General features: G+C 43.7%; 1 protein-coding gene across 6 annotated transcripts in view; it reads right to left on the bottom strand.

Moving 5' to 3' along the window:
* The window catches only part of SH3RF2 (SH3 domain containing ring finger 2), a 126,966-nt gene that overhangs the window by 24,197 nt on the left and 81,088 nt on the right, over positions 1–21,681 (bottom strand). For 5 of the 6 annotated variants that reach the window (XM_040453718.1, XM_040453725.1, XM_040453708.1 and 2 more), the window contains 2 exons: positions 5,862–5,953; positions 4,432–4,602 (listed from right to left, as the gene is read on the bottom strand). In XM_040453718.1, the coding sequence (XP_040309652.1) occupies positions 4,432–4,602; positions 5,862–5,953 (263 nt within the window). The remainder of the gene's footprint in view (positions 1–4,431; positions 4,603–5,861; positions 5,954–21,681) is intronic. The other variant, XM_040453733.1, reaches the window with a different exon arrangement.

Genomic DNA, 21,681 nt, shown 5'->3' on the forward strand with positions numbered 1-21,681 from the left:
AAAAGAGAGGAAACTTGTGCCTCCCACCAAGACTATGCCTGAAGGAGGAAAAGTATGTTGACGCTAGTCAGAGGGGATTTAGATGGAAACTTGACAAACGTTCTGCACAGTCTGAGCCTGTAGCTGCCTCCAGGGCCTGGGAAAGCATGTCACGGTGGCAGAGATTTACTTGTGGTCAACTCGGCTGGACAGGTGGGTGTCACTATCTAGCATTGAGAGAGGGCTGGCACTCTGGAGGGCACAGCTGCCTTTTATTCTCTTGGGAATTAAAAGGCTCACTTGCTGAATCTTAAAACCCTGGCATTTGGGTCAGCACTAGTCTTTCTATAGAGTTAGTCCCCAAGCTCTGGCAGGCCCAGTTCATTGGGGCATAATGCTAATAAAGCAAAGGTTCCAGTGCTCAGGGGGGACCTCATACCTTCGAGCCCTGGCTCTTTTATAAAAGGCTGCCTTCTAGCCCAAGGGGGCTGCTGGTGGTGAGAGGCATCGCTGCAAACAGAAAACAGAGATGGGAACAAAACCTCACACACATGCAGAACCAAAGAGCAGAAAGGGGCCTTGCACATGTAGTCCAACCCACTCAGTCCTACCACAACCTGCTAAAAGGAGTGGAAACTAAGCTGACAAAGGACCACATCATTCAGCCCCAAGAAGCAAAAGGAGAGGGTGGCTAAGAACAAGGATGAGCTGCTCCCAGGTAGATAAATCGGGCATCACAGACCCATGTCTAAGATTACTGGTGATGGGACCTTCCTTTGCATCAGAGGACCATCAAGGAGAACTTCACACAGAGAGAGCACCAATCCTCTGTCACTTAACAGCTGTCAGGAGAATATACTCTGACAGGGATTTCCTCTTTTTGGAAATGTTGGTTCCCTAGAAGCAAAACCCACATCCATGTAAGTAGCACCTCAGTATACACATATGTTCAGGATTCTATCAACTGGAGGGGAGGGACAGATTCAATGGCAACCTATGGCTGAAACTCCATCCACTGTCTGATGTGGCTGTCTCTGAACAGGTGAGTCTAGATGGCTCATGGCTTGCCTAAGGACACAATACATGTACCTAGGAGAAAAGCCAAGGAGAGAAAGGGAAGCTGGAGCCTTGGAATACACTGGAATGGAATCCTCCATGCATTCTAGTGAGGGTAACCATTTGTCCAGATTTTCCTAGGAGAGTCTTAGTTTACATCTGTTCTCCTGGTGTATTAAAAGTGTGTGTGTGTGTCTCTCTCTCCTTCTTTTAAGTGTCCTAGTCTGGGGGTGACTGGTTGGTTAAATCAGTTAAACATCCGACTTTGGCTCAGGTCATGATCTCGTGGTTCATGAGTTCAAGCCCCGCGTCGGGCTCCGTGCTGACAGCTCAGAGCCTGGAGCCTGCTTCGGATTCTGTGTCTCCTTCTGTCTCTGTTTCTCTCTCTCTCTCTCTCTGTCTCTCTCTAAAAAATAAAGAAAATATTAAAAAAAGTGTCCTAGTTTGGATGATAAATTATATGGTCACACTTATTCTAATGGTGTTTTCATGGAATAACCAGGACACTGGGCTAAGGCGTGATGCATAAGCAAATGCTTTAGTAGCAGACATGGGCCTTACAGAATTGATGTCAGATCCCATGGAAGAAAGTGTTCCTGAGTTAGGGTAGATATCCTTCTTGCTCTTCATTGGCACCTCTAGACCATTCCCCCACCCTCCTCAATCCTTTCCAGCTTTGACTCATAGTATCAGACTTGACCACCTGTCACATCACTTTGTCACCATTTCCTCTCTCAACCTCTCTCCACTCATTCCATGAAGATTTTACCCTCTGGCCATGGGGGAAGGGAAGAAAAAAAAATAGTTACAAACAGAGAGGGAGGCAAAACATAAGAGACTCTTAAATATACAGAGAACAAACTGAGGGTTGATGGGGGTGGGGGGGAGGGGAAAATGGGTGATGGGCATTGAGGAGGGCATTTGTTGGGAACTGGGTGTTATATGTAAGCAATGAACAAGGGAATCTAATCCTGAAGCCAAGAGCGTGCTGCATACACTGTATGTTAGCTAACTTGACAGTAAATTATATACACGCGCGCGCGCGCACACACACACACACACACACACACACACACACAAAATTTGGCTTCTGGCTCACTGTCATTCTCTCTAATGCAATTGATCCTACCACAATGGTCTTATCTAGTCCTAGGGTTTTAAATACGTTCTCAAGCCTGGACCTTCTTCCTTAAATGCTGGGCTTGTATACTCAACCATTTGCCAACATCTCTACCAGGATTGCTAACAGGCATCTAAGACTTAATCTGCTGGAAACTTAGCTTTTGCTTCCCCTCACATCTCAGAACCCATTCCTCTTGGTTTCCCCCTCTAGCTCAGTAAAAGGCAACTCCATTTTCCAGTTACTTGGGGCAAAAAACTAGGACTCACCTTACTCCTCTATTCTTTCACACCCGATATTTGATTTGTCAGAAAATCCTGTGGTGTCTACCTTCAGAGTATATCCAGAATCTAACCACCTCTCCCTGCCTCCTTGGCTAATGCCTTGGCTCCATTCACCATCACTTATCCCCCAGAGTATTACAGTATCTTCTTAATTAGTTTCTCTGCTTCCACATTTCCTTTCTACAGCTTACTCTCAACCCAGCAACTACAGGGATTTTGGTTAAAATGTAAGTTAAATCATGTCACTCTTATGCTCAAAACCTTGCAATAGCGTTAAAGCCAATTCCTCATTATGACCTAGGAAATTCTATATGATCTGGCTCACCTGTTACCATTCTGACCTCATTTCCTGTTAACATCCCCCTGACTTGGTCTAAACCAGTCCTACTGGTCTTCATGTCAGGCTCACTCCTACTTCAGGGCAATTGTACTTGCTGTTCCTTGGTCTGGAATACACCTGCCTCATTTCCTTCTTCTCAGTAAGGCCATCCCTGACCAACCTATTAAAATTTTAATCACCACCTCTACTAATTCAATCCTTTTCTTGTTTTTCTTCTTGGCCTTTACCATTAACACACCATTTGCATTACTTATATACCTTGTTTATTATCTGTCTGTACCACTAGAATGTAACTTCTGGTGGGCAGAGATTTTGTGTGTTTTGTCCACTGGTGTTTCTCCTGTGTCTAAAAAGGTGCCTGACACATAGTTTATGCTTGATAAATATTTGTTGCCTACAGCATCAGCTATAGACACCCTTAGTTTGCCTTTGGAGATTTTGCAACTTTCTAACAAATTCCAAGAACCTTCCACTGAAGGAGATAACTTCCGGTTCAACTTTCTGCCATGTGAATAAATCTTTTTATCTAAGCCTGGGTCTATGGAAACCCAGACTTTGCCTGTACTCTTCCTAGAAAGGGGGTCCTACCACCTCACCAGCCAACCTTATTGGAAAAAAATCTATGTGTTAGAAAGTGCAAACTTTTACGGATCCAACTTCTAAGTTGTATCCACTGGTTCACTTTCCCCTCATGGAACAGATTTCCTGTCTCCATGGCTTGTTATGGTCCCTCTGACCCTGTCTTCTGTAGCTTTACCCAAGTGTTTCTATGACTGTCTACTGTGGTGTAGTGTTCTGTCTTCTCACCATCTTTGTGGCCCTCCTCCGGACACTGTGCCCCACCTTTATGAAGCTCCCCCAAACTGGACATAGGACTCCAGCTCTGACACCCCCCCCCCTCCCCAGAGAGTACAATGGGTTATCACTTTCCTTGGAGTTATGTCATAGAGACAGTGTTTGATGTGTGGGGATGGCCTCACTGCCTTGTGACAGGCTGTGCCTGGGTGGATGTGGGATGGAGGAAGGCGGAGCCATGGGCAGTGCAGGGATCTGTGGTGGTTGTTTAAGTGAAAAGGTCGGGTGTGCTGGAGAATGAAAAAAGTTGGGAACGCTGTTAGGGACAGGGACCTACAGGGTAACCAGCCTTTGGCCTGGGGTGTGGATGGACAGGTCGTGGTCTGAGTCATGGAAACTCTGCCTACTGGCCTAGTGTCTTACGAAGTTTCCTGAAGTGCTCTGAGGGGTCTTCTGATTATCACAGGCTCCCATTATTCGGCTATACAGGAGAGTTGGGGTGCAGGATATGAATGGGATTTTGGGGGTTCGTACTACAGAAAACCTGAAACCCAGCTCTTGAGCAGGTTGCTTAACTCTGTATATCACTTTCCTCATCTGTAAAATCACATCTCCCTTACAGGAGGGACTCTTGAACACATCCAATGAGTTAAATAAAAGATGTGAAAGTGCTGTAAAATGTGAAGAACTCTAAAAAAGATAACTTTCTACAATTAAAAAAAAAGTGTTAGGGGGTTACTAAGGCCATTTCTTGGCCTACGCTCCGAAGGAGCACTGAGTCCTTGAGCAGTGAAACCACAGATGGCCCCGGGCCTAGTGGACCCGACCTCCGCTGCCTGAGAATAGAGGGCACGCACCTGAAAATGGGGATGACATAGTTGTTGGGGAAGGTGCCAACCCGCCCAGTGACCAAGGAGACGCCCCTGAGCCAGCCGTCTGGGTACTTGCCCAGGACCCTGATGCCTTCTCCCTTCTGTAGGTCCAGCTCATCGGGTCCATGGGCTGAGTAGGAGTGCAGGGCCACAAACCTGGGGAGACAAGGGAACTGGGTGAAGAAGGGGAACGTGCCTGGAGGAGGGCATGGAGACAGCAAAGAGTGAAGGGAAATGGAACCACTGACCCAGTGGTTAGAAATAACTAACTTCTTCAGGGTGAAATGTCGGTACGGAAGGCAGGTGATAGTGATGGAACCTATAGTGATAGAAGTAGCACTGGACAGGCCAACATCCCTGCTTTTCCACAGAGTGCCACACAGCTTCAGATCACTAATTTAGGCCACCTTGGCGTTTTGACAATGGGGAAACTGGACTAGGATAGAGAAAGGAGTTGGTGACCCAGAATTAGTGGCAGAGCCTGGTCTCAAACCTAGAAGTTATGGCTCTGCCCAGGATGCTTTTTCATACTGCTTAATGTATCACCCCAGAACATGTTTGCAGCCAGCAAGTGAAGGGAAAGGAGAGGTCAGAACAGAAGACTCTGATCCGTTCCCTCTGCTGAGAGCGGGGGCACATTTGATTCCCAGGAATGGCCAGAGGAGCTAGCTTAATGTAGGCAGGGAAGCAGACATTGGGGAGGGGAGGTAGGAGTTGATTTTAGTTTGTTAGCAGACAGTGGAATCCTGGCTGCATGGCAGGATGGAGGGCGATGATGCATTTGTAACATGGCAAAATGTCCTTGGGTTAGAGTCGTGACTTTCCAGTTTGCAGTCTACACAGGCGTCAGGCAGATAACATCTAGTTATGAGCCAGGGGTGAAGACACAGCGAGGGTGTGGAAGTGAGAATATATGCTTGACTAAAAGCATTAAAAGTAACCCATGTGGGCTTGCCAGATTCAGGTTACCAATGTATGGCCTCAGGCTGGACATCAAGAAGTCCTTCTAGGCTCCAAGGACTATGAGACACTGGAAGGTTTTATCAAAGGGGCTGGGCAAGGTATTCTCTTCTACAGGGTTTCCCTCCACCAAAATGCTATATTTCAACATCTATTTATGACCCAACATTTTGAATCTAGAAGAAGACAACAGAAATTGCTCAGTATCCAATCTCCTAGCAATGTTTTGGTGTCTAATCTTCCAGTTCCTTTCTACTTTTGTAAAATAATGAGCTAGGATGATGTGGTTTGCCAATCTGTTTTTCAGCATTATTTCCTTTGAAGGATATAAGGAAGGGGATTTGTTGTCTCTTTGTATGGGATGGTCTGGGAGTGGTGATGCTTGAAGGCAGAGGGGTGGCAAAAGCGGCCTCTCTGGCCAGGACCCGGGGTGGAGAGCTGAGCTTGTTACTCACATGTTTGCTGAGAGGTGTTGTTGGGAGCTGGACAGATTGACGATGGTCGCGGAATGTCCTGGGGAGCCAGGTATGGGATGGTAAGTGCTGACCTACACAGAAAAGACAGCCAAGCAGAACCAGTGAATGCTACACGCCAGACCCACAGCAGAGCTGCTGCAGAAAGGCCCGATGTAGCTGGAAACCAAGAGCCTTGCCCAGTGCCACGCATCATGCATCTTCTCTGTGGTTTGTGGCTGGAGGCAGTGAGGTGGGGATGGACTGGTTTATGGCCTGCCAGGGTGTCATGCCAGGGCTGTCTTCCCAATGACTGCTCCAACATGGTAGAAGATGAAGACTCATCCAGTCACTGGTCAACAGGACACTACTGGGCTCCTTGATCTATTCCCCCAGCCTCTCCCGACCCACCTCCCAGTGCACTTGCTCCCTCTATGGAAACTTACACTCAGAAAAATGATATCATGGCTACTAATGAGAACTTGACACTGGCTAGGCACTTTTCAGTGCTTTACAAGTATCAGCTAATTTAATCCTTACTAAAGGTACTATGGGCATCCCTAATTGCGGATGAGAATTTGCGGATCACCCAATTTGAAAGAAACCAAATTTTAAACCAGGGTAGTCTAGGTCCTGAGCCCACACTCTTAATAATGCTAGTATTAATACACACACACACACACACACACACACACACACACACACACACACAAGTTTATCCAGTGACTTATGGAAGGTGAATCTGAATAGTGTTCACTTCGCCAGGACGAAAGAGTGAGCAACGCTGCTAAAAATACTTGGAAACTACTATCCTGGCACCTTGCCTATTTATCATATTACCTTATTTATTTCCTTCTTGACACATACCACAGTTGACTGCCCCACCACTAGACTATAAGTTCCATGAGGGCAGGGACTATGTCTTGTTCATCACTGTGTTTTCTATGTGCCCAATATACACTTGTAGCTTAAAGAACAAATAAATGAATGAAAACATCTTCCTACCCAGTACACCAAGGACGAAGGTAATCTCAATCATCTCCTTGTCATCCAGAGTAAATACACTCAATTTATGTTCAGTTACCACCCCCGTAAGTGATGATAACTATATATGTGTGCCTTTTTTAGGACTCTGCTTTTGTGGGCACAACTGTCATTTGTATACGTGTGTTCAGGCAAGAGTGAATGCGTTATTGAGTGCACATGTCTCTGGTTCTGTGTGCATGCTTGTTCACAACCCATGACAATCGTATGCACATGTGTGACAGCACTGGTCTACTGTACATCTGATGACATTCCCACATGTGAGTCTATGCCCTGACAGGCATGTGCACTGTGACTGTACATGAGCTTGTGATTGTAAATGTCTATGCGGGGTTCTATGTATACATATGTGAACTCTAGAGGTATGTGCTGGTATATGCCAGTATGCATGACTTGGTAGTTCTCTGGTGATGATTGTCTAAATATATGTGTGCTGTGCATGTATGTTTCACGTTTCGAAGCTATAGTTGCAGGATCAAAAAACCATTCCAACCAGATAACAAGTGTTGGTGAGAGTATAGAAAACTGAAACTTTGATGCAGTTGCTGGTGGGAAGGTAATAGGGTGTAGCTCCTTTGGAAAATAGTCTGCTGGTTCCTTGAATGATTAACCAGAAGTAGCATATGATGCAGTAAGTCTACTCCTAGTCCATACCCAGGAGAAATGAAAACATACATCTATGTGAGAACTAGTACACAAATGTTTAGAGCAGCATTATTCATAATAGCCAAAGGGTGGAAATAACCCCAACGCCCATTGACTGATGAATGGACAAACAAAACATGGTGTATCTGTACAGTGGCATGTTATTCGGCCATAACAGGAATGAAGTATTGAGACGTGCTAGAACATGCATAAACCTGGAAAACATTACACCAAATGAAAGGAGCCAGGTACAAAAGACAGTGTTATATAATTCCGGCTATGTGAAATGTCCAGAATAGACAAATCTGTAAAGATAGAAAGTAGATTAGGGGTTGGGGATGAAAAGGGTTGGAGTGCTGGTCACAGAGTACAGGATTTCTTTTGGAGGTGAGGAAATGATATAAAGTTGTGGTAATGGTTGCACATACCTGTGAATCTATTTAAAAAAACACCAGGGCGCCTGGGTGGCTCAGTCATTTGGATGTCCGACTTTGGCTCCGGTCATGATCCTGAGGTTCCCGGGTTCGGGCCCCGCATTGGGCTCTGTGCTGACAGTTCGGACCCTGGAGCCTGCCTCGGATCTTGTGTCTCCCTTTCTCTCTGCCCTTCCCCGACTTGCACACTGTCTCTCTCCCTCTCAAAAATAAATAAAAATATTAAAAAAACCCCACATAATTATATACTTTTTAAAGTAATCTCCACACCCAATGTGGAGCTCAAACTCATGACCCTGAGATCAAGAGTTGCACACTCTTCTGACTAAGCCAGCCAGCTGCCCCTGAACTGTACACCTTAAAATGAGTGAACTGCATGGCCTGTGAGGCATATCTCAGCAAGGTCTTAAAAAAAATTCCACAGTCACCCATCTTGTGTTCTCTATCACTGTGTAAAGTGCTTTGTGCTTTGCAATCAAATATTGTCACACCAGTTCTCTTGAAGAGAGAAGAAAAGTTTGCCAGCTTTGGGCTGGGCTACTCCTTCCCTGTGACTCGACAAAACAAATCCCTGCTGGGCTTGGGACTTGTGCCAAGGGAGAGCCTTGTTATGAGAACAATTAATCTTATGTTTGTGGAGACTGTTGGACCACTGATTAAGCAGGATGCACTTAACACCCATGACTTTCCAGTGTTAGGCTTGAGTAAAATAAGCCCTTCTATCTATAAACACTATTAATCATTTAGGGAAGAGAAAGATGTCAGAATGCAAAGCCATCCCTCCATTACACTAGGCTATGTCTTTTTACTTCTCTCGGTCTTCATTTGGAGGAGGGGGGGGGTCCTTCCTCCTATTTGGAACACTGAACCTGGCCAGGACTGAAATCAGTGGGCTTGTGTTTAGTGGGTTCTTTCTAATATGGAAGAGGAAGTGAGGCCAGATTCTCAGGTTTTGAGATGTCTTGGAGGTGAAGGGAGAACATCCATGAACAAGGAGGAAAGAGGCCAAGGAGGAGGGAGGAGAGAAGGGGAGATAGTGGACAGTTCTGGGGGTGGGGGAGGTGTCAGAAACTGGGACCGGGACACAGTGGGAGAAAAAAACAGAGCCAGAGGGATAGAATGAGGAAGAAAGAAGAAAAGGCAGATGAAAAAATATCAGAAAACTCTTACAACCCACAGAGAAAACGACAATCCAATAAAAAATGGGTAAAAGATACCACAAAAGGAGATTGAGTGGCCAAGAAGCACATGAAAAGATGCTCAACACCAGTAATTATCAGGAAAATGCGAGTTACAACTACCATGAAATACCACTACACATCTATGAAAGTGGCTAAAATGAAAACGACTGACCATACCAAGTGTTGGTGAGAATGTGGAGCAACTATAACTCTTACATACTGCTGATGGGAAAGTAAAATGGCGCCACTGCTTTGGAAAACAAGTTGGCTGTCTGTTATAAAGTTAAATATACACTTATGCACTACTCAGCAACCCTACTCACAAGCAGTTATCAAAGTAAAGTGAAAACATACGTCCATACAAAGACTTGACATGAATGTTCTTAGCGGCTTTCTTCATTTTAGCCCTGAACTGGAAACAACCCAAATGCCAATCAACTGGTGAATGAATAAACAAATTGTGGTAAAACCACAGGGTAATGTTCCTCAGCAATGCATGCAATGGCATGGATAATCTTAACATCATCCTAAGTAAAAGAGGCAGGACACATAAGACTACACATTCTACTTTGCTATTTGTAGGACATTCTTGAAAATACCCAAACTAGTGACAGAAAACAGATGGAGGACTGCCAATGGCCAGGAGTGAGGGGAGAGGATTGACTGTTGGCAAAAAACTTTCTGGGGTGATGGAAGTGTTCTATGTCTTGATTTTGGTAGTCATCATATGCATTTATGCATTTGCCAAAAGTCACTGAACTGTGTACTTAAAATCGCTGAACTTTATTGGATGTGACTATGCTCAATAAAGCTGATAAAAAATAGGAATATATTATCTAGTTGGCAGGAAAATCCAAGGAGCCTGAGCTTGACCCAGCCCAAGCTCTGGGATTGGTCAGAGGAGGGCACAGGGATGGTTCAGCTTATTACTGGGCAGCTAGCAAGCAACCCTCATAGCAGAGGGCCACCTGAATAGGAGAGAAATCAAGAATGGAACCCTATGTATCACGATCTCGCGGTCCGTGAGTTCGAGCCCTGTGTCAGGCTCTGGGCTGATGGCTCAGAGCCTGGAGCCTGTTTCCGATTCTGTGTCTCCCTCTCTCTCTGCCCCTCCCCCGTTCATGCTCTGTCTCTCTCTGTCCCAAAAATAAATAAACGTTGAAAGAAAAAAAAAAATTAAAAAAAAAAAGAATGAAGGAAGAATAAAAGAGGTGATAAGGGAAAGAGCAAGATAGCTAAGGGCAGAGAAGAGAGAGCCTGGTAGGGAAGGAGGACAGACAGAACAAGACAGAAATGAAGGCCCCACTGGAAAAATGGGGGACAACCAGGTGGATGGCCAACTTCTGAGGAGGCATGTATGTTCCACCAGACTAAGTGAACAGGCCTCTGGCAGGTGGTTCCCTGCGGTCAGTTGTGACCTCAGGTCCCTATATCAACAAGGAACCTAAGGCCAGATGCAAGGCCCTCCAGCAACTGGTGCTTCCTGGCATAGTGTTTGGGGGCTTGAGCAGGGTCAGACAGGATGTATATTTGAGGGTGGGGGTGGATATTTCTGCTACAATGTGAAAACAGTTTTTCCTCTTTTTTGAAGGAAATGACTCATTTAAAAGAAGTCTTTATCAGTAGCAGAAGAATCCACAGCTGTGTGGCTTCTAGGCGTTTTCGGGTTCTGGGGTATTAAATGAGGGAGGAAACAGGCCTGCAGCCTGCAGAGTTGTGGCAATGTTCTGTTGGCCCTGCACCTTCACCATCAGCCATACAGGGAGTGTGGGATGTGGCACTATCTCAGAATCTGGAGGGAAGTCTAGCTTAGTATTCAGCCATGTGGTTCTAGCATTTACTAGGGTTTGTGATTTGGGCAAGTGACTCTCTTCGGAGGGTCCTCCACTTACTCATCTATACATTTTTTTTTTTACATTTATTCATTTTTGAGAGACAGAGAGAGACAGAGCACAAGTGGGGGAGGGGCAGAGACAGAGGGAGTCACAGAACCTGAAACAGGCTCCACAGCCCAACTCGGGGCTCGAACTCAACAAACCGCAAGATCACGACCTGAGCCAAAGTCAGACGCTTAACCGACTGAGTCACCCAGGTGCCCCTCCACTTCCTCATCTATAAAATGAGGGCAATAATGGTATTTCTGTCGGAGTTGTTAGGAGGACTAAGTGAAGTAATCAATGTAAGTTATTTAGCATACTGTAAGAGCTCAATAAATAGTACTTATTTCCATCTGGAAAGAGATTAGCTACTGTACAGGGTGAGGATGGAACATCCATCTCCTTTTATGCAACAGCTCTGCAAGATCTGGCCTGAAAGTGGGACCCAAGAATGTGATGGGGGATAGGAAGAAGCAACCCTATTCTTCTGGAGGACGGTGTCCCCAGCTCTCCGAAATGCAAGTTTGCTGTCTCTCTCCAACTCATATGGTGGCACTCAGCTATTTCTTCCCGGGTTCATGCCTTTCAGTAACTTAGTGGGCACAGGGTGACTGTCTTCCTCCAGTGTAAACTACTCTGGAGCCTGTTGTGTTTCTGTATCTCCGTATTCCCAGGAGCTAACAAGGGCCTCGAACCTATAGAGGGTTCACTCAGGGTTAGGAGAAGGGCTGCGTTTTCAAGACAGAAAATTAGGTATTTTTATTATAGTTTTTGTACCCACCACCATGGATAATCCAGAGTTGGCCATCAAGCATCATAAAGTTAAAAACCCATTTCCCTCTACATATTAAAGGAGTCTTAAGAGTCACATTCAGCACTTGCCTTGTGTGGACCTTATATGGTTCTAGCACTGGGGTTAATGCAGTGAATGAGACACATGGGGCTCCTTCCTCATGTGCAATTCACCACGTATACCAGGGAAGACAGTGAAATCCATAAGTATATAAGCATGACGTGTGCTGGGGTAGGGGAAGTTCAAGGTGCTCTGGGCACTGCCAGGAGAGGCTTGCCTTGATCTCCAAGAGGTATTTCACTCTCACACCCTATGATTCCAATGCTAACTTACATAACATTCTCATTGTCATTATCCCCATTTTTCCTAATGAGGAAACTGAGATAAAAAGATTCCATGATTTTGTGGAGGTGGCCAGCAAATGGGTAGCCAGGAAGAACCCCATGCTCAGAGCGTGTTCTGTAGGACACCAAGGTTAACATTTCTAGATCTCAACATGGCTAATGGGGTCATATGTATGAGGCAGATTTGTATATCCTAGAAAAAAGCCACCCAGTCAAATTCAGTGTTCTGTTTTTATGCTCATAGATCTATTCTATTCATGATGACTTCCATCCATGCCCAAGGCCCCACGTAATGTGGAATAGATCTGACAGCAGGTAGAATAATGGTTGTTTGTTTGTTTTTCTTCTTCCTTCTCTGGCAGAACCAAGGCCCCAACAGAGTCAGGGCTCCTTCTGCCAGACTGCTCTCCCCTTCCTTCCTGTCTTAACCTATCTCAGAGGCAACCCAGCCCAATGAGTAAAGAGTGGCCACCTAGTGCTACTTATCTGTCCTGTGAGTGAAAACACCAGCTGAGAAAGAGAGCTCATTTGTGAGTTAGCAGCAGTCCCTTTAGATCTACCTCAAAAAAAAAAAAAAATCTTAAGAACATAGGTCAGCAAAGTATCTGTGAAGACCACTAATTTTACATCTTCGAGGTAGTCATCAAAGCTTAGAATATCCCCTGTGATCTGGCTCCTGCTTTTCTCTCCAGCCTCACCTTCCTACACTCTGCCACTCACTTCTTCACCTCCTTCAGCCTTGGAGTCTTTTCTCTGCTCTCTGAGCAGGTCACGCTTTCTGCTGCCCCTGATTTTTGTGTGCCTCCCCTCCCCCATCTCTGTTATTTCCCTTTGTTATGGAAAATTTAAATTACATTATGCACACAAATAAGTGCATATAATTTTATGTATCATTGAAAGGAGAAGAATAAAACTAACACCTGTATACATACAGCCCAACGTAAGAACCAGAATAAAAATAGAAATTGAATACTGCCTTCTGCATATTCCTCCATAATCAGATCTCCTCCCTCTGGCCCTTGTAACCACAGGGTTGAAATTGGTGCTCATCATCCCAGTGCTTTTCTCTGTAATTTTACCACCTTGGCATACATCCCTAAACAACATGTTGTTTAGATTTGCCTGTTTTTGAACACAGTATGAATGCACTCACGTTGAGCGTATTCTTCTGCGAGTTGCACCTTTGGCTCAATCCTAAGTTTTTGTGGTTGATTTTCACTGCTGTCATGTATTTCATTGTATGCATATGCCACCTTTTAACCATTCTATCATTTATGTGTCATTTGGGTGATTTTCAGTTTGGGGCTATTATGAACGATGTTGCTATGAACAGTCTTGTATATGTCCCCTGGGCCCCTGTGCAAGAGTTTCTCCACGATATATACAGACAAATAGAATTGATGGGCCATAGGGTATGAGCCTGCTAAGTTTTATTAGGTAATAACAAATTGTTTCCCGGTGTGGCTGTAACAATTTACACTTCCACCAGCAGCAAATGGCAATTCCTGTTACCCCATAATCTTGCCAACATGTGGCAATGCCCAGCTTTTTAATACCTGTCTATGATGGGTGTGAAATATCTCACTGTGGTTTCAAATTAATTTCTCTGAGTACTAAAGAGCTTGAGTTTCTTTTCAAACATTTATGGGCCATTCTTGTGTCTTGTATGAAATTCTTGTTCATATCCTTTGTCTATTTTTTGCCCTCTGTTGGGTTATTTATTATTTTCTTATTAAGTTATAGAGTTGTAATATTTTGGACATGAATCCTTTGTAGCTTGTATTTTTACTCTGTGGTGTCTTTTGATAAACTGAAGTTCTTATTTTTAATATAGTCAAATTTACAATATATTCCTTTATGGTTTATACTTTAAAAAATCTTGAATATGATTTTTTTTTGTCCCAAGGTCATAAAGATGTACTTCTCTATAGTCTTCTAAAAGTTTTATAGTTTTGCCTTTCACATTTAAGTCTTTAATCCACCTGGAATTGATTTTTGACAAGGGAGGAATCCAATTTCATCTTTTTCCACATGGATACCCAATTAGCCCAATGCCATAGTTCATCCTTCCCTTCTGATCTGCAAAGCCTGCTCTGCCATAAATCAAGTCTCATTGCTATGTCTATTTCTGGGCTCTCCAGTATTTTCCATTGTTTTAATAGAATCTCTATGCTAAATCCATGCCATCTTAATTAGTACAGCTTTGAAATAAAATTTGGTAGTTGATAGGGTAGGTCCTCACCACAACCAAATTCCATCTTCTTCTTTAGAAACATCTTGGCTATTGTCTTTCCTTCCATTTGAATTTTAGAATTACCCATTAAGTTCCAAACAAACAACTCACTGGGACTTGAATTTATAGATAAATCTGAGCAGAACCAACATCCTTAAGATTACTGAGTCTTCTTACTCAAGAACATGGCACAATTCTTCATTTGTTTTAGGTCTTCTTTAATGTCTTTCAGTAATGTTTTACAAATTTTTCCCACAAAGGGCTTGCAGGTCTTTTGTTAGATTTATTCCTAGAGATTTAAAAAATTTGGTTGCTGTTTTAAATGGTATCTTTTTAAGAAAATATTTTTCTGTGTGTTTTCTTTTTAGAGTACAGAAATGTAATTAACTTTATTGTAATGATTTGTATCTAGTAACCTTGCTAAACTCATATTTATTCCTAATATATTTTTCCAGATTCTTCTGTGTTCTCTATATAGATATCATTCACAACTAATGACAGCTACATTTCTTCTTTTCAAATACTTAACCATTTACTTCTTTTTCTTGCTTTTACTATATTGGCCAAGTACGCCAGAAGGGACAGTGTTGAGCAAAAACACAATAGACATTCATTATGTTCTTTTTTTGAATCTAAAGGGGAATGCCTTTAACACTGCAATATTAAATACGATGTTTGCCGTGTATTTTTATAAATACCATTTATCATGTTAAGGAAGTTCCTTTTTATTTGAGTTTTGCTAAGGTTAAAAAAATATATATATATATAATGAATGGATATAGAATTTCTTCAAACATTTTTTTCTATAGCTATAGAAAAGATCACATGGTTTTTTCCCTTTCATCTGTTAATGTAATAAATTATATCGGTTAATTTTGGAAAGTTAAACCAACCTTTCAATCTTGGGAAAAATCTACATTAATCATGATGTATATTATTTTCATACCTTCCAGGTTTGGTTTGCTAATATACACTTGAGGGTTTTACATCTATGTTTAAGAGTGAGGTAGAATTCAAATTTTCCTTTCTTACATTGTTTTCTGGTTTTGATATTAAGGCTACCTTAGCCTCATGAAATGAGTTGGGGAATGTCTTCTTTTCTTCCATTCTTTGGGAGAGTTTGTAAAGAGTCAAAGAGCTCACCTGTAAACCTGTCAGAATCTGGGGTTTCTTTGTGGGAAGATTTAAAATTTTTTTATGGGTTATAATACTATCCCAAAGGGCTGCTGATGGCTGTTTACCAGATGTCAAATGTTTTTCATAAATCCTGTTTGCTGAAGATAAGTTCCTGATTAACTTATTCCCCTGGAAGACTTCTGTTGGGGAAAAACAGTGGTGCTTGGAATATCTGCATAGAAGCTTGGAAATCCTAGCCACCATGGATCCCCATAATGCCAGTTCAAGTCTAGAGTCTACGGAATCCTGCTCTTTTAGTCAAGAAAAACCCTATGAAACAGTCACTGATTAGAGGGATTTCTGTAACTCCACGAGACACTATGCAGCCATGGCTAAGAGAATGAACTATTGGGCTGTCTGAAGTGAGTTTGAATTCTGGCACTGTAACATACTGGCTGCGTGAAGCTCAGACTTAATTCCTCTGAGACATAGTATCCTCATCTATGAAAGGGGGCAATAGTCATAGCTACCTCATAGCATTCTTGTGACCATTCATTCAGAACCTGCATGCACAGTACTTTGCACAACGTCCGGCTGATAAGAAGTACCCAATAGACAGTTGCCATTGTAACTATGATGTGATAGGAAGCAGACAAGACCGATTTGTCAAAGGAGGGCAGCGAATAGGACTTTCTTACTGGGACTGGATGTAAGAAGGGAATATTCATTCTCTAGGACACAAGGGCCAGTCACGATAGTCCAGATTCCCTTTGAGGAAGACTAGGTGACAGGTGACTGACTGTGTATGTGGGACAGGAATTTAAGAGTCTCTTTCCTGACACTGATTGGGCTAATCGCAAGCATCCTAAGGCTTCCAAAGAAAGATAAGGACTGGCACCTCTATGTAGCTGTGCTCTGCATCGGCGGCTTCTCCTTCCTCCTCCTCCTCCTCCTCCTCCTCCTCCTCCTCCTCCTCCACCTCCTCCTCCTCTTCTTCTTCTTCTTCTTCTTCTTCTTCTTCTTCTTCTTCTTCTTCTTCTTCTTCATGTTTGTTTATTTTTGAGACAGAGTGAGCAGGGGAGGGGCAGAGAGGGAGGGAGACACAGAATCCGACGCAGGCTCCAGGCTCTGAGCTGTCAGCACAGAGCCTGATCCTGATGCAGGGCTTGAACCCACAAACTGTGAGATCATGGTCTGAGCCAAAGCCAGATGATCAACCCACTGAGCCACCCAGGTGCCTCTGCACTGGCTTCTTGGGACAAAGATGAAAATGCGACCCACACTTAAACCACAAAGACAAAATACTCTTTTTCTTTGTTTGTTTAAGTTTATCTATTTTTGAGAGAGAGAGTGTGTGAGCAGGGGAGGGACAGGGAGACAGGCAGAAAAACAAATCCCAAGCAGGCTCTGCACTGTCAACATGGAGCCCAACGCAGGGCTTGAATCCATGAACCATGAGATCATGAACTGAACCAAAACCAAGAGTCGGACACTTAACTGACTGAGCCACCCAGGTACCCCCCAAAATCTTCTTCTTTAAGCTGGGTCTTTTGGTTGGGTACAGTGATCCTGGCCCCACCACTCCCCTTTCCATTTTTCTATGTCATGCTTTCCTGAACTTAGAAGCCTGCCGGTAGGTTTTAGTACCAAAGCAGAGTCTGAAGGGGCACATACTATTAGGGCTTGTTCAAATGCTAGGGTATATCCATACCTTAATTATGACCCTTGCCCTCCTAGTCATAACAGTCCACTTGAGAAGGAACTGCATAGCAATAATTACAATTAAATCTTCTCATTGGGCTTCATTAAAGGTCATAAAAATTTAAAGAAGCAAAGTTCCTCTTAAATTTGGTGTGGGTCCTTTCATGGCATTTATTTGCAGAAGATGCTTGTTATGTAGCTACTAAGTACCGAGTGCCATGCTTACCAGGATAGTGCAGACTGTGCAAGAAATCTTCTATCTGTCCTACACCAAGGTCCTGCCCTCACATTTGCCAGATAAGAGCATCCCAAAGAAGAGCAGTCTCTGAATATTTAGAAATTTAGAAATACCCTACTCACTTCTGATAGGCTGCACATAGTCTTTAGAAAGTAGCTTTTCACAGTGGAGAGAGTGGGGCTGACAATTCTTTCCTGGGCTAAGGAAAATGGACCCACAGGGAGAGTTGGATAGGGACAGTAGCGGACTAAAATCAGCCAGGAGACAATATAGCATAATTGTAAGGAACTGGGGTGCTGCATTCAGATTTCCCTGGGTCTGGCTCCCACTTTGTTACTCTTTTGCTGAGGAACCCTGGGCAAGCCTTCGAACCTGCCCATGCCTAAATTCATTCATCTGGTTTAGGCTAAGTTTGCTAGGTTTTCCTCCAAGGACTTGTCAATTTTTATGGGACTTTGGGGGAGATAGCTGGACAGGCCAACTGAAGTAGGACTAAGAATTAATTTTAAAAATCCTTTCCAAAGAATTGAGGAAGGTCAGAAATCATTTGACAACGTCAAATTCACTTGGTATCTTCAGAAAGTTAACTTCTTGCCATGTGTTTGCTGTCTCTTAATATTTTTTAAACTTTCTCAGTGGATATTACCACAACCACAATGGACATTTTTATTTAAAATTTTTTTTCTAATGTTTATTTTTGAGAGACAGAGAGACATAGTGTGAGTGAGGGAGGGCAGAGAGAGAGAGGGAGACACAGAATCCTAAGCAGGCTCCAGGCTCTGAGCTGTCAGCACAGCGCTCTATGCGGGGCTTGAACCCACGAACTGTGAGATTATGATCTGAGTCAAAGTCAGACGCTTAACCGACTGAGCCACCCAGTCACCCCACCATGGACATTTTTAAAAAGAGAAAAAAGAGGGGCGCCTGGGTGGCGCAGTCGGTTAAGCGTCCGACTTCATCCAGGTCACGATCTCGCAGTCCATGGGTTTGAGCCCCGCGTCAGGCTCTGGGCTGATGGCTCAGAGCCTGGAGCCTGTTTCCGATTCTGTGTCTCCCTCTCTCTCTGCCCCTCCCCCGTTCATGCTCTGTCTCTCTCTGTCCCACAAATGAATAAAAACGTTGAAAAAAAAATTAAAAAAAAAAAAAAAGAAAATAAGAAAAAAAAAAAGAAATAAAAAAAATAAAATAAAATAAAAAGAGAAAAAAGAGAATTGCTCACTGGCCCACCACATTATCAAAGCAGTTGTCCTTGCTCCCTTTGAGTAAGTAAGTCCCTTCAATAAATGAAGGATTTATGATCTTAGCACAGAATCTGGAGCTCTCTTGGGCTGATACCCTTTTGTTGGCAAGTCTGCCTTTCTTCTGCCTCGCTATCATAGGTGACACTTGGGAAAGCACCCCATACAGAAGCTAAGGCCTCTGATGTGGTTGGTCATGTGACAATTTTTCCTTCTCATGGGATTGATAGAATGTGGCTACGAAGTCCTTTCTAAAGACAAACTCAGGTATCTACAATGCGTGAAAAGGACATGTGATATTTTCCAAGCCAGTGCTTTAAAGCCCCCTCTGGATAGTGTGCTTGTTGTCTTTGTGATTCTGCTGAAATCAGGAGAAGCTGGTCCTCTCATGTATCAAATGAGATTTGAAAAGTTTTGATTGGCTGCCACTGCAGACCACCACCCCTCCCCAGGGGGCCCAGCCTGTGGTACTGAAGAGGCTGACTACCCTTTGGGTGAGCACTCTGCTGTCTTCTCCCTTCCTGAGTGAACCACACAAGCCCAGGGCCCCAGGCTGTTTATATAATTGATGCATCTCACCTTCCAGGGCACTGCATCTGACAGGAAATAAAGAGAGAGTAAAACCTTTCCAGATGTCATGATACATGCTAAAAAGGGATGAAGACATGGACTTGGATTCAGAACGGGATCCCTAATTTTGTCCTGTCCTGTCCTTGTCCTTAGAGCAACACTAGAAGTATTTGTATCCCCAGTCTTTCAAACAGTACCTCAGCACTCAATAAAGAAGGTCAGTGTCTAAACCCTCTGGGGCAGATGTGAGACCTATCCCTTCTCCCAATTCTCTCTTCTGCTGGTGGTAAGAATCTGCTAACATCAAACAATCAAGGTGTATTTTTTGGGAGAAGTTTTACTCCTTATTCTTTACCTTCCCTAGATGTTTCCTAACTCAGTCTCTTCTCCCAACAACGGTTTTCCACAAAATGTGAATGTCATTTGTCTCAAAAGGAGGCTGTGTGCCATTGCTGTCGAGTTTGACTCACAGACCTCCATCAACATTTGGAGAGCAGCGATTTGTGAATGTCTGATGCCCTCCACTCAAGAAGCATCCTGAGTGTTCTGATCCCAAGATGAGGCAAGGTGAGCATGAGGTCAAGGTCGAAAAGAAGGCATAGTTGCTGCCCTTAAGAGGTATATAATCTCACTGAGATAAAATGGGAACACCCAAACAGATTTTGGAAATCAAACAACCTCAAAGTCTAAAACATACTCAAGTAATTTTCTCAAGGCCATAGAGCCAGCAAAGTAGGCTGAGCTGGGAGTCAAACCTAAAAATCCTGAGTTGAGAGCCAGCCCTCTTAGAGGTCTCTTCAGTATGCAAAGCAGTGTGTGTACTTTGGAGGTTGGACCAAGTGGCTCTGACTGCGAGGGCAGGAGGGTTCTCAGGGTTCAGGAGACAGTGAGGGCTGAAACCCCCAGATGAGCCCTCTTTAGCTCCCTGTACCTCATTTGCTGGGCTGAGTCAGGAAGAGTGTGTACGGTTTCTGGAAACTCTACAAAATGGTCTGAGAAGAGATTTCCCAGCCATGGTGTCTTGTCTTTTCTTTTCTCTTTTCTTTTCTTTTCTCTTCTTTTCTTTTCTTTTCTTTTCTCTTCTTTTCTTTTCTTTTCTTTTCTTTTTTCTTTTCTTCTTTTCTTTTCTTTTTTCTTCTTTCTTTTTTATTTATATTCATGTTACTTAACATACAGTGTAGTCTGGCTTCAGGAGTAGAACCCATTGATTCATCACTTACATATGATACCCAGTGCTCATCCCAAAAAGTGCCCTCCTTAATGCCCATCATCCATTTAACCCATCTTCCCATAGACCCCGCCTTCCAGCAACCTTCAGTTTGTTCTCTATATTTAAGAGTTTCTTATGGTATGTCTCTCTCTCTCTCTGTTTTTATCTTATTTTTCCTTCCCTTCCCCTATGTTCATCTGTTGAGTTTCTCAAATTCCATGTATGAGTGAAATCATATATCTGTCTTTCTCTGATTGACTTACTTTGCTTAGCATAATACCCTCTAGTTCCATCCATGTTGTTGCAAATCAGCCATGGAGGTTTTATGGCATCCTTTTACAGCTTTCTAGAGGCATGGGCAGCAGGATCTCAGGGCGGGCTTTGGCCCTGTGCAGAGGCTAGGCAAAGCCTTAGAGAGAGGACTGACTACCTTTGGGTAGTCACACATGATGCTCAGATGGCCAATGGCCAAAACAGAGATGTCACCACACCCAGGGTCACTTTACCCCATCACAGGCTGGCTGTCCCTTTAATAAGCAAACTTTTTTTTCCTTAAGTGCTGAGGCCAGGGCACTCAGGTTCGTACTAACCATGTGAATCTTAAAAAATCCAAAGGCCCCTCCCTTGGCTTTAGAACCCTAGTATGTGGGAGCTGAAAGTGACCCTGAAGATAATCTCATTTGGTCCCCTGAGCCTCAGAGAGGGCACATGGAGTGCTGAAGGTCACATGTACCAGTTGGTGGTAGAGTTAGGTCAGGCCCATCACTGGGCGGGGGAGTCATGTTGGGGTAGCTGGTTCAAGGGGTTGGTTTACTTGTTTTCCAGACAATTTTTCACTCACTTTCCCCAAATATTTATTGAGATTTCCACGTACCTGTCTCTGTCCTCATGGAGCTTACATGGTAGCGAGGGAGCAGACAACACAACAAAAACACACAAAACAAAAAGCAAGAAAACAGACAAAGTACGCACTCTAGAGGCCACAGAGTTAACTGTAGGGACCTGCTTTAGATAGGGTGTTTTTGAATCCACATTTTCCCACCTTGTTAGGATGACCTTGGCCATGAACTTCACCCAAAATCAACATGTTGCCCATCCCTTGTACCTGGAAAGTGTGCCTTTGTGGGGCACTCAGCTTTTGGGGTAGGTCCTGTTCACCCTGTAGTACATGGCAGAGAGGGGCCTGAGGATGCCTCAGC

Source organism: Herpailurus yagouaroundi, unplaced genomic scaffold, assembly GCF_014898765.1.
Source record: "Herpailurus yagouaroundi ecotype Mexico unplaced genomic scaffold, PumYag 29, whole genome shotgun sequence".
Classification (NCBI taxonomy): Eukaryota; Metazoa; Chordata; class Mammalia; order Carnivora; family Felidae; genus Herpailurus; species Herpailurus yagouaroundi.